The following is a 13,496-nucleotide window of genomic DNA, read 5'->3' on the forward strand; positions in this document are numbered from 1 at the left end:
AGAGCTGCCAGCAGCCTGCTGGTGGCAACCAGGATGGACTTGCATCTCACTGGGATACCTTATGGATGGGCTGGTCACTTTTCTGTCCAGCACAGAAGAAAATAGTAACAATTTTTGCTCACCATCAGATTGGACTATTCTCCAGGCTCAATTAATGGCCTGGAAACTAAATAGTACCTCACAAACATCACCTCAGCTAGCTTCCCTGTCATTATGGCTGTGGCAATTTCTCCTTCAGCATGCTAACTGTGCAAGAAAACCCACAAAATTATTTTGTTTTGTTCAGGCATAAATCCACTTTCACATTCTAATTGAAGATCTGGTAACACTCATTCAAGCTGAACCACATTTAATGTATGCCTGCATATCTCTCTTCTAAATAACTTTAAAAAATAAAACTAATACAAGAGGATTAGCTGTGCTTTCTTCGATTACAGGATAACAGCACATGGTAATTACAGAGAAGAAAGTAGGTGTTAGCTGCATGTAATCAAAGTATTTAAAAGAAGTAAAGTGAAACAAACTCTGCACTGGCTGCTTACCCAGGAATGCTCAGATTCTAAATGCAAGTACTAATTGTTATGCCAGTACAGGACCAAAATCGTTATGAAGGAAGCACACAAAATAGACAGGCAATTAGAACCAACACATGTATTCATTTGCAAGCTGATTTTAGGACTGAAGCACCTGAAATTAGGAGTCTTCTGCATACGATCTCACATTGCACAGATGATTTAAAACCCAGCAAAAAGGAGCTGAGAATCTGTGGGGTTTGCAAGAATTGCCTTAACTCATGACAGAGGTCTGATGGCAGCAGGAGAAAGTTTAAGCCAAAGTAAGGCTCCAAAAGGAGGCACTGCATTCAGAAGTGCTTAACAGGCTACATACAGCACTCAGGCTTACCCTGCTGAATATTTTAAATATGAGAGCAGCACGCAGTAATTCTGCAAAGCAGCTTAAGCCAGCAAGGAACACACTTGGCTCCTCACTCTGGGGAAGACTGTGAAGGCAGAATGTGTTCAACCACCACGTAAAGCCCACTGGGGCTTGGAGGGGTTAATGCTCAGCACTTTATGAATATTCTAATGCCTCTGCTGATTAGATCTGATCAGAGCATTAGCTTTAAATATCACCCAGTGTGCCTTGCCAGCAGCACAGCATTGTTGAGCTCTGCCTCATCCCTGCAAGTAGCCAGGGCAGCACAAGGGGTGGAATTGATGCCTCCTTGAAAAGTCCTGCTTGCCAAACCACACACAACTCTGCTCACATCCTTGCACATCCAGATTCCAGCTCATCATGGCAAAGCTATGCAATTTGAGACATTTCAGTGTAATCTGCTCTGAAGTGACCCCAGGCTGGAGGGATATTTCGAAGGTTGCATGTGCCTTCAAGCTTATATATCCTCAAAAAAAAAAAAAAAAAAAAACCATGTAGGTGCCTGCGATCTGACATTACCAACGAGATGTTGCAATGCAGTCTCTGAGTCACTGAGCAGCAGATAATGCTATTTTCTTGAGTTCAATCTGGAGGAGTATGCATGTGCCTTCAAGCTCAAAAAAAAAAAAAAAAAAAAAATGTAGGCAAAAATAACCACAAGTAACTGAGAGCTGTAATTGGCGTATGCCTCTCATCTCACCTCCACATGGTACTGTGACGTTTCAGATATGCTGCTGACACTGTCTCGTGCATAATTCTTTCTTTGTTCTGCAGGTGGGAGGAAAAGAAAGGATAATTATTCATTCAGTGCCTTATCCTGGTGTCTTGACTGCTCCTCAGAGACACTTTGGACAAGTTGTGCACATGAGAAGAGGAGATAAGCTGTGGTTAATTTCTGTATTTCAGCAGAAAAGACCTCCACCCCCACATGGTCCAGCACAAGGACTATTTTTACGTCAGCAACATTAACAAAGAGCTGGTGGGTGCCCAAAAAAATCCACTTATCTCATCCAGTGGGTCAGGACACTGGAGAGAAGCAATGCTATGAGTGGAAACACTGCCTTGGGAAGGCTGATTATTAAAATCTTTGTCTTGCCACTGTAGCAGCAGTATGATAACTAGCACTGGGCTCACTCTATCTGTATGAGCATCCTTGAAAGCAAAAGTATTTTCTGATAGATACAAATAATTCTCAGGCTAAATCTGCAAGACAACAAAGGCACTCACAAAAAAAGACCTGACTCATCCTTGATTTCTTCACGAAATATTCAATTCATTGAATTGCTAGTGTAGAAATAGGCATGGAAATATACATAAACACACCAAAATATCTCAAAACAGGATTTTTTTTCAGCTAACAAAACACAATGCTGCAAAACCAGAAATATTATGTGTCTTACTCTGTGCAGTAGATTGACATTAAACCAGGAGAGGAAGGAAGGGGAAAAGCAAGATGAAGACACAACACACACCCACACCACAAAATAATTAATTTAGATGAATGCTGAAGAACACTTTTCAATTCTAGTGGAAAAAAAATTGAATGCAACTTTTGGAATTTTCCAGTTTTTTTCATTACAACCACTTAAGCATCTGATCTGGAACACTAGGAGCTTTTTGTTGTGAAAATGTCAGTAGGTGACGTGGCCAAGAGAGGTCTAGGGAAACTCTGGAAATTAGTAATTTTTTTTCCTTATTTCATTAAAAGTCTCAATTTCTGATCATCAGGTAAAAGAGGTGGTTTGATTTTTTTTTCATATGATGAAAATACAAAACATACATACAAATTACATCAATTTCATCAAACTTGGGAGTAGTTGGAAGCAAAATAAATGTGATTTTGTTGACAGGAAGGTTAAGTTACTTTTTGCAAAATAAAAAAAAAATCTAAATACTATGAAACATATGATCAGTGCCATGCAGAGATCTGCAGTGAGGAGTCCACAAAAGCTCCCCTACAAAGGTCCTTTCTGTGACCAGGCCTCCTTCATGCAGGAATTCCAGGTGCAAAGACAGCAGTGCCCTCGTTTTCAGATGTCACTTCTGGAAGCATTTGTCACATTTTATAAACACACCATTATCTCTACCCTTCTCAATGATTTTCACAAAAAAACACAAGTTTCTGAGATACAGCACTGGCTTGAAGCCCCCCTCCCACGGTGACAAATGCCACTCGGGCAGCAGAGCCATCCTAATCCTGTGCAGCAGCTGCTCAGTTTGCTTCAGCAAGTGTGCAGAGCAGCCAAATGCAAGGTCACCACAAATGACCAGAATTTTTAGCCAGGTGTGTGAATGTTTCCAAATAGATATCTTGCTTTCATTATGCGTTATCCTGAAATCCCAGAGCAGGGGACCAGCCTTGATTATTCCATCTGTATCTACTATTTCTGCTTTTGCAGCATGTTACTGAAATGGTTTTTCAGTTGGTTGTCTTTTTAAGCACAGCACACACCCATGCACACCCCAACAGCACAGTCAGTAAAACAGTGCTGTCTGATTTGCTACCTTTCTTTTTTTGTTTGGATGATGATCTGAAGAAGTAAAGTCCATCTGTTCCTAATAAAACAAGGGGATTAAAAAGCAGTATCTAATTTAATCCCATAGAATTATTTGCATCTCTAAGGGGATCAGTTAGCAGCCTTCTGCTGTGGACTGTAAATGATACTTCAATGCTGTCCAGTAAGAAAGAATATATGCTTTAAACAAAACAAAGAAAAAATTACTTATTTCAATAACAATGCACCAAATACTCAGTTTTGAGTGTCGTCTTACCAAAATGTAAGTTTTGTGCTATTGAATTAAACAAGCATCATAAAGTTTCCATCCACTGTAAAATTTTTAAATGCTGCAAACAGTAACAGTTGGAGCAGCTTTAAATAAACAAAGAAAGTCTGATATATGTAGAGGCTCCAAAGGAATTAAAAAGCAGAAAGTATGTTTGCAGGAAGCTCCTTATTCTGCTTCTGTGTTAAGGCAGGAATTTCAAAACCATTTGCAGCACAGATTAACAGATCCTCTTCCACAGAGCAGTTCAACACTCCCAGGCAGCCAGGATGGAAAGTGTTCAACACACACTGTCACGGTGAGATTAAATGTAAATTTTATTAAAGTTCCTGTAACTATTTCATTGTAATTAAAAACAACTTTAATAAACTTTACATTTAACAAAAGTCAATCTGTGTTTGTGTTAATAAACAAAAAGTAGGGTCACGAGAACTGAGAGTCCACACTGAGAGCAATTCATATTTACACATTTATTTCTTTAGGCAGGTAGAATGAGAATTAGAAGCCGCTGGAGACCCAAGTTATCATTTAGAGCAGAACAGAACATTTGAGCTGGGACTGAAACACTGCTATAGAGGATCTGGAGGTGGATACTACAGCTGCACCCTGAAATTATTCACCCATCAAAATACATCTTCTAACATGAATCCTGGCATCAGGCAAAGTTCTTCCATTGTTGGAAGGGCTTGTCTTCAGGCTTTGTTTTTCAAAGCTTTTACAATCCAATGGTTCATAAGTGAGTCTCCTTTCCCTTGCAGCTCCCTGAGACATGGTTTTTTTGGCTGCCTGGCATGAATCACACTGAAGGAAGAATAGTCCCCCCCTGATAATATGAACATTACACAAAGAAAGAGTAAGAAAAAAAGTAAAAAAGGAAAGGAAATAAAAAGACTGGCAGCTAAAATGTCCCATGGCTTTTGCCAGCACCTCAAAACGAATCTTCAAGCTCTGCTTTCTCCTAGTGCTTGGCTCCTGTCCCAGATTCCACCTACAACCCTCCAAAAGTTCTCACCTTGCCATCAGAAAGGACACAAACCCTTCTGCACCCCCTCCTGCTGCTGAAGTGCTCCACTGCCTTGAGCTCCTGGAAAAGCTGATAAAAGCCTGCAAATCTGTTCTCTGTCCTCCTCCCCAGAGGACACCAGGGACTGCTGCTCCTTCCTGCAGCACCTCTGGGTTTCCATTTCTGAGTCAGAGAGATCTCAGCTGGTGATTCTCACAGGTTCTTTCATCTGTATAAAACTTTTTATTTTCCTGCAGAGGTGCCCGTTGCCATTCTTCAGGAAATGCAGTTTCCATCTCTCAACACTTTCACATATCGAAGTGACAGATTATCACCTACCAATTTTAATCTGACTGCTTTTACAGAAACCTTAACTTATCACACTAACTTCAAATGCAAGTAACACGAGCTCTACTGAAAAGGAGCAACAGAATTTGCTGATGTGCTGAGTGCAGTGGGACTGGCTAGGATGGAGGTGATTTTGGATGTGATACCACAGGGATATTTTATGGTGTCAAAGTCTTCTCTAGTTCTTGCTCTGCTGCCCCAGTGGGTGGGCTGGGGGTGCACAAGAGGCTGACACAGCTGGCACAGCTGACCCAAAGGATATTCCATACTGTTTAATATCCTTGCTCAGCAATAAAACTGGCAGGTAGTCTTTCCAAAGACTCCTTGCCCACATAGTTTGGCATTGCTCTTCTTGTGGAAGGCTGTGAGTAATTCCCTTTGTGCTATTCAGTCCCTTTTCCTCCCTGCTCTTTCCTTCACCTATTAAACCATCTTTATCTTGATCCATCAGGTTTTTTTCTTCCTTTTTCTCTTCCAATTCTCCCCCCTGTTCTGCTGCAGAGAGGAGACAGGGGGGATGAGCAAGCAAATGGGGAGGTCCTCACTTGCTGGCTGGGGTCAACCCCTGACACTGAAAACAAAATAATGTTTTGTATGCTCTGTTTCACTCTCCTCATCCTCCCTTTCAATCTCAGCCTCTCACAGGTCCCTTCAAGACACTACTGAAGCTGAAGTGAAATACTACAATAGAGACTTCCAGATATGATGCATAAAACGATCAAAAGAAGAATAAAACTATCAAAATTATTGAGTTTTTTCCTGTATACTCTACTCATTGTGGCTCTTACCCCCACCACTTAAAGCACAGTGCAGCCCTAATAACAGGTTAGCTCAAACTCTGCTGATATGCTGCACCCCATTTAGATAAAGGATTTTTCCTTTGGTAAAATTAAAAAAAAAATTAAGAGAGGATCATGGCAGAAGACACTTAAATTCTTAACCACAATCTATAGCAAATGCAACCCAGAAGAATGTGATTAAAATAAAATCTCTCACAACACAAAGGCAATAAAGTGAAAAGCAGCACAGCATTTCTCTTATAGGTCCTGAATGTAAGATCTACTAGCTACTGAAGCTCCCAGAGGAGCTGGAACATTGATCCACAGAAACCAGTACTCTTCCTGATGTCTGATGTGGACAGATATTGCAGCAATCCATGTTGTGTGAAATTATTGAATTCACCAATCATCAGGAACAGACCATGTTTCTGTTTTCAAACAGAGGTTGAAAACTACTCATTTTATTTTCATTTTTGAAAGCATCCAAAACACCAGAAAACAAAAAGCAACCTCTTAACCAAAGACTTTCAGCCAAGTCAAAACCTCTACCAGCCACTACATGACACAGACCAACAGGACTGTAGATTGCTCTGAAATTTGATGGCAATCCACATGGACATGGATTGAATGTCTCCCACAAAATCTGTCATAAGGATCCTGGAGTGACAGCGTAAAATATTCCTACACATCATCAAGCAGAAAAGCCCAATACTTAATTTACTACCATCTATCTGCATTGGACTGATTGTTGATACCCTTTAAGAAAAATAAATTGGAAAAAAAATCAACTTGAAGCAGAGCAAAGTGCAGGAAACGTGACCTAAACATCCGGGGACAAAGGTCATAACTTGAGTTCAAAACAAATTTCCTCTTCAGAGGAGCAAACACTATCACTTTCAGAGATTTATGCCAGGAGCTTCTCTCTGATGGCTGCGTGGAAGCTGCTGTAAAGGAAGTGTGTTATTTACAAGTCAGTTGTCAAATTAATTTGAGAAACAAAATACTGCAAGGATGTTACATGGATGGCTCCTTTCAGTGCACTCATTTACCTGCCTGTGAGCTGCTTGAGCCTTCCTTGAATTTGTTACACTGCAGTTCTTGCCCTGAATGAGTCTTATGAGCAATGCAAAAGTACACAGGTGTAGCATTCACATTCTCTGAAAAAATCCCTTCGCCCAGGATTTTTCTCCTGGGAAGATGAGAAGCCTCAGAAAAAGGAAAACAATTATTATCTCATTTGCTACTCCTGTGTTGTGTTCATGTGTAGAGTGTGTTTGTTTACCCACAGGTGATTGTTTCAGTGGGTTCTGGTGTGAGTTATTTTGACTCAGTGGCCAGTCAGTGCCAAGCTGTGTCAGGACTCTGGAGAGAGTCACGAGTTTTCATTATCTTTTTAGCCTTCTGTAAGTATCCTTTCTGTATTCTTCAGTATAGTTTAGTATAGCATTCTTTAATATAATATAGTATTATAAAATAATAAATTAGCCTTCTGAGAACATGGAGTCAGATTCATCATTCCTCCCTGCCATGAGGGTGCAAACACAATACACAGGCAATTTCACTTCCAGCTCCAAATCACAGCCAGCAGAGTACAAACTCAGTGCACAAAACAGTCTATTCTAATGTACTGTGAGAAGACAATTTTAGCAGCATCTTTCACTTCTGGGCTGTACAATAATCTGACAATTTGGAGTGATCCAAATTCAAGGACCAAATTCCTGGTCCATCCCTGCTGAGGAATGAAGATGCTCCACGCTGTGTCGGGGGCTGGCAAAGCCCCAGCCCAGCCCCGAGGCTGCTGCTCCTCTCCCCACAGGCAGAACTGCTCAAGACAGATGGAGGAGCCACTGCTAGAACAACAGATGACAGCAGGAGCCAAAACCCATCTCGGATGGAGAGAGCAGGAAGCAAACGATGAAATAAACCCCATAAAAATGTGCAGAGAGCACCTTCCCTCGCCTCAGAGAGAGATTTGTCATGCAAATAGAAAACAGCTCATTTCAGGAAGGAAACGAGTGAAAACAAAGGGATTATTGACACAGGAAAAAAGGCAATTGAAAGGAAGTTTTTGCTATCAGACAGGCACATAAGAGATAGTGATGGCTCCGGTCTGGCTTTGAGCTGAACTCTTGGTAACACCAATAATATTCCAGCCTCGTTTCCCACAGCCCTGTGGCCAACATTCTGCGTGGTGGCTGAAGGGCTGAATATTCATGAATCACCTCAGCAATGGCATCTAAGACATAAAATTCATGCCAGGACATTAACATGCCTACATATATGCCAGGACAGAAATATACACACATATAAAAACAAGCAATAGTAATAATAAGTTGCTGTTGTTGTTGTTCTTAATACTAATTACTTATATACATATAAATAAATATATATTTATATTAATGCATAATATAATTATTGTATAATATATTATATATAATGTATTAATATTATATAGTATTATATATTATTAATATATGTAATTAATAAAAATTGTCTTTTCATTAATTTTCTTTTTCTTTTTATTTTCATTTAGTCTTCACAGTGCTTAGAAGAAATTAAGTTCAATATCAAGTGATCACCTAGGAGCCCAGGCACAATTTTACTTGTTGATACTCAGGGATAGGTGGCTCAGTCCAATGGACTCTCAAGTTTTCCAAGAAAAGGAACACTGTAATGGGGAAAATTTGCTGCTAACATCATGTTGTCACATTTTAGTAAAACACAAAAAAACACAGCCCATTTTACTTTTACAGTAAAATTACATATATTTTGTCCAGTTTAAGTGAATCTATTAAACACATGAGTTTTCTTTATTAACCTAAACAGTATACATACATTTAAAATATATGTAAACAACAAAATACAAAAAGAAAGTTAAGACAGCTTCTTCCTGCTCTTTAGGATTTCAGTCTCAATATTCTCAAATAAAATAACTTATTTATTAATTATAAATAAAATACTTTGTAATGAGCATTTTCAGCACTCTTTAAAAATTCCAATATCACTCAGCTGCTTTTCAGCCCACTTGGGAGAGTAAGCACAAAAAATTTAACATTGCAAGGGAAGAAGATGCACATGGGATGCAACAGAATAGTAACTTTGTTGCTAAAAATTCGAAAAATTGCCCTGAATTAGAGGAAGATTTTAGGTGCTTTCCTTGTTTTCTCCAGCTCATATATTTGGTGATAGCAACACCCTACTTCCTTATGAATAAAAACCAGAGCAGAAGTAGTAAAATGTGCAAACTCTAAAAGCTGTGCCAAAACACATCCACTTGGAGTTCCAAAATAACTCATTCCTCTACTTCATTCAGCTCCTGGCAACGGCAACCATCATTTTGTGATCTATCTACCAGCAACAGAAGGGAACCAAGGACAACAATTCACTTTACAGGAGCCACCACAAAGCAGTTTCAAGGCAAGCATTTTCCTTTAGTACCTGAATTCAGTTAAGCACTTTGGAAGTAAAAAAATACCATGATACACATCAAATTTACTCACTTGTCCCCATCTTCTCCTGACACGTGGCCATCCCAAAATATTTGATATGAAAAGGCTCAGAGAGATATTTTCAAAGCTCACAAAGATTAAAGGACACAGTTAAGACACAGATACTTCCATGCTGTTCAAACCATATACTCCTGAAAAATTATGATGCTGACGTAAAATGAAAAAGGAATCACAACAATTATAGCATCTCATAAAGAAATAACCTGCTAAGAGTTTTTTGCAATGTCTTTTGCTGGTTTCTGTTGCCACCTAATATTTTTGTCAACACTTGCAATCAGTTTGTTGAGTGAACCCATACAGGATGCAGAAATCACTCTTTAAAATTATCAGCTCAGAATTTTCCTCAGTTTCGGTTCCTGCCTTCAGCACTGTGTTCAGAAATTGACTTTTGCAGCATAGCACTAAAACAAAGTGAATTTGAACTTAGAATGATTCAATATTAGGACAAATGTTTTCACCAAAAGGGATATCAAGCACTGGAACAGCTGAGAGGGCAATGGCTGGGTCACGATCCCTGGAGGTGTTGAGATGTGTTTGTGAGGCATTTAGGGACAAGGTCCAGTGGTGGGCTTGGCAGCACTGGGTTAACAGTCAGACTTGATGATCCTGAATGTCTTTTGCAACTTAAAATGATTCAAAGATTGTAAAGCAGGCTGCCATCGCTCCCCTAAGCTCTGAGCTCCCTCCCAGCCACCACTCCACCCAAAACGGGAGGGAGAGAAGATACTGCTTGGGATGTTGTCTCTTTGAGCTTCCCAGCTGGTTAACTTGCAGCTGGTTATCCAACCCAGCTGGTTAACCAGCCCAGCTGGTTAACCTGCGCAGAGGCAGAGCTGGCTGATGTCTGAGGGGTCCAGCACAGCACCAGGCCCTCAGGGGCAGCCTTGTCCTTCCAGTCTCACCAGTCACAGGGACTTTCAGAAGAGCATTTAGCAACAGGCACAGATTTACACAGCAGAACTTCTCACAGCCTCACTGCTGCTGTTTCCATTGCCAGCACAGCTATCAGTGGGATGTGCTCACAGTGGAGGAGGATGACCTGAAAATGGTGCAATTTGGCTGGCAAGGAACATGACTGCATTTCTCCTGCGCAGTTTTGGTGTCAGGCTGCAGAGTAGTGTGTACAGCCAAGAAAAACACCAGCTTTTGTAGTTGGTGAGTGCAACAACGTTCAGACATTTGTAGCATCACATGTGACAGTCACAGAGCCTGCTGAAAACAGCACGCCAAGCAGGACTCCAAATCTGTCACACCAACTCTAATTTCCATTAAATCTTTGTGTCAAAGAAGGAAAATATGTCAGTGCCTTTTCTGCTAGCAGGGGATGAAGCTGGGGAGGCAGAGGGAGGTACAGGAGAAATAAAACCCCACAAGGGTTTAAGCACAGCTAAACCCTTGAATGCCTTCTCCCTGGTGCATAAAAAACTATAGGCTCACTCTGAGTTTTGTGATGAATGCTGCCTGGAAAAATGAGCAGGTGGGAGCTCTCTGCTTAGTAAACTGAGCATTTTCTAGTTAGCTTTAGTAGGAATAAAACCACTTTGTTTTTTAGTTCAGTTGACAGACACACCCATGTGTGCATTTCCACCACCACACCAAAATCACTATTTAAACAGCAATTTAGCACAGAAGTTTAGAGAATTTTTGCCACCTTACCATAGAGAGCTTTTGCACTTGTTCTTGAATTGTGCTCCCTCTCTGCCTGAGCAAACGTCGGGGAGCCATAGCCACTGGAAGAAAACATTTCTGGTTATCTTCTGTATAGATGTATTTGGCACTGAAAAAACCCCCTCCCCTTCCATAGGACTACACACACCTACAGCATTAGTAACAGAGGGAATGATACTGGATATTTGTTCCACACCATAAAGATGAGGGAGAATGTTTCACTTGGGCTGCAGGAACTGCAGTGTGGTATACAAATAAATACACCTTAACTCAAGTAACACATTTCACTGCACAATTATAATAAATAACAATAATAATAGCAATAATGACTATGCCAAAGAATTGGGTAGGATTTGGGGTTTTTTCCCCGCATACAAAAGTGTTGATTGCTTTTAACAACTTTAACTGCTTTTAATGAAAAACTTAAAATGACTGTCATTATCTTACACAAATGAAAAGGCAGTATAAGTGTTTCAAGAATGAGTGATATATGAGTTCACCTTAATGAGAAGCAAAAGACACCACAGATATCCTGCTCCATACAGGAATATGTGTTTCTTTGCATCAGATGGGTAAATTCCCATTAGTGTTGAGAGTAAGTCTATGCCATGCCCCTGATACAGGGATCACCCTCTTCTCTTAGGCAAGGTAACACTTTCAGGCAGCAGCTGCTCAGCTCTCTTTCCTGGGAAGCAGTCTGTTCTCACAGATGGGAGAGGCAGCCTCATCTTTTATGCATAAAAATGCATTCACTCAGAGCTAACCTTAAACATCTCAGAACTCTCTGAGTAACATAATAAGGATGTTATGGCTGCAGCAATTTACTTTGCTGTTCCAGATGAGTCCATGCAGTAACACAGTTTTCCCTTACAAGAACACAAAAATATCTGTCACTTTGGTTCCATGGTTTGCAAACCCAACACACTTCTACAGAACACTCCTTTTTAATCCCAGTGGGAGCAACTAATTACAGCTCTATCTGAAATGAAAGCCTAAAGAAGAAGTACAACACTATTTTGTCCATAAGAGGCAAGTCCAAGGCAAAACCTTACTTCATTTGAGGGAAGTAACTTCCATATCCACCAGGAGGGGTGTTTGATATGTGTCCATTCATTCTCACTGCCACTCACTGGGAGAAACGACCTGGGAAAAGGAAAAACAGCACATGAACTGAAATATCCTGAAGATGAAGGCTGAACACAGGTGTAACACAAACGTAATGAGGAAATTATGGTTGAAGTGGGAACAAAATTTCATCAACAAGCTCAATTGTTGTTAACTGCATCCCAGTGATGCCTCAAAGACCCGCTGTGGAACTTCTCTCAGTAGCAACTTGATGGTATAGCTTCAAATAATTTATAATTTCGTGAACAAAGCTATTATTTTTGATACAATGGTCTTTAGGAATAGCTGTAGAAATAAAAGGCTCACTAAACAAAGAACAAGATCTGCTGCAAAAGTGAGCAAGATGTTCCAAATGGCAACTCTATTGCTCAAGCATGCTCGATTTCAGCCCTCAATTCATTTCTTTCAAATGCAACTCTTGAAATGACCTTTGGATACATATTCTATGAAACATATCAGCTGAATTGTTGGAAAGATGCATTATCAAATTAAAACACAATTGTTAGCACAAAAGGAAACTTGGTTAGCTATTTTGGTACTTAAGAAAACTCTTTTTTTTTTTTGTTGTATTTTTTTGTTAAGCAGTGCTTAACATCCTGAAAGTTTGGCATGCCAAATGAAACCTTTCCTATAAAAGCAGTGCTGAACAGGGCATGATAAAACAGTTTAAAAAATTCTCCCTGTAATAACATGTCCATTGAAGTTAAAACTAGCTCTGGAAAGTGACTTTCATAACCCTTTCATATTCAAATTTACCATGGGCAAATACTCTTTCATTTACATATATACATGAATAATATAAATTTGAATATTTCTGTGCATTTCAGTCACACTGCAGAACAGTCAAAAGTGTATCAGATCAAATTTATACCTACAAAATCTCTGTTTCCAAAGTAAGCACAGCCTGCTCTGTTTGCACTAGAGCTGCCTTGCAGCCAACTTATCTTCTGAGTCCCTAATTCAGCTTGCTGCCCCACATTAACTGTTCACTTCTTGTTTTACAAAGAAGCAGCAGCTCTTTGACCTGCCAGTACCCACTGAGTGCCCACACGTACTCTGCTACTTCCTTCTTCCGTGCAGAACGACGACCAAAATCTGTTCTGAGCTGTAAATCCATCAGCCAGCTCAAGAGACAAAAAAGCTTTGGTGGTCTTTGGTGCTGAGGGCAGTTTTTATACCTTTCTGAGGGACAAACACCTGGCACCTCCTGCCTTGGATGCAGCCAGGAAAACTAGCTAGAACAGTGTATTTGTTGGTGTATTAGACATGCCGAGTGAAATGATGTAGTTCTGTTTTAGGTGTATTTGTATTTGAGGTGTATTTGACACGCCAAGTGAAATCATG

At 40.1% G+C, this 13,496-nt stretch overlaps 1 protein-coding gene across 7 annotated transcripts in view; it reads right to left on the reverse strand.

Annotated features, from left to right (window-relative positions):
• EPS8 (epidermal growth factor receptor pathway substrate 8) overlaps positions 1-13,496 on the reverse strand; it is a 126,170-nt gene that overhangs the window by 40,419 nt on the left and 72,255 nt on the right. For all 7 annotated transcript variants that reach the window (XM_041398671.1, XM_041398677.1, XM_041398674.1 and 4 more), the window contains 3 exons: positions 12,080-12,170; positions 11,016-11,089; positions 1,637-1,704 (listed from right to left, as the gene is read on the reverse strand). In XM_041398671.1, coding sequence (XP_041254605.1) covers positions 1,637-1,704; positions 11,016-11,089; positions 12,080-12,141 — 204 coding nt within the window. In that variant the 5' untranslated portion in view covers positions 12,142-12,170. The remainder of the gene's footprint in view (positions 1-1,636; positions 1,705-11,015; positions 11,090-12,079; positions 12,171-13,496) is intronic.

The sequence above is a fragment of the Onychostruthus taczanowskii genome, unplaced genomic scaffold, assembly GCF_017590055.1.
Source record: "Onychostruthus taczanowskii isolate IOZ18803 unplaced genomic scaffold, ASM1759005v1 scaffold15, whole genome shotgun sequence".
NCBI lineage: Eukaryota > Metazoa > Chordata > Aves > Passeriformes > Passeridae > Onychostruthus > Onychostruthus taczanowskii.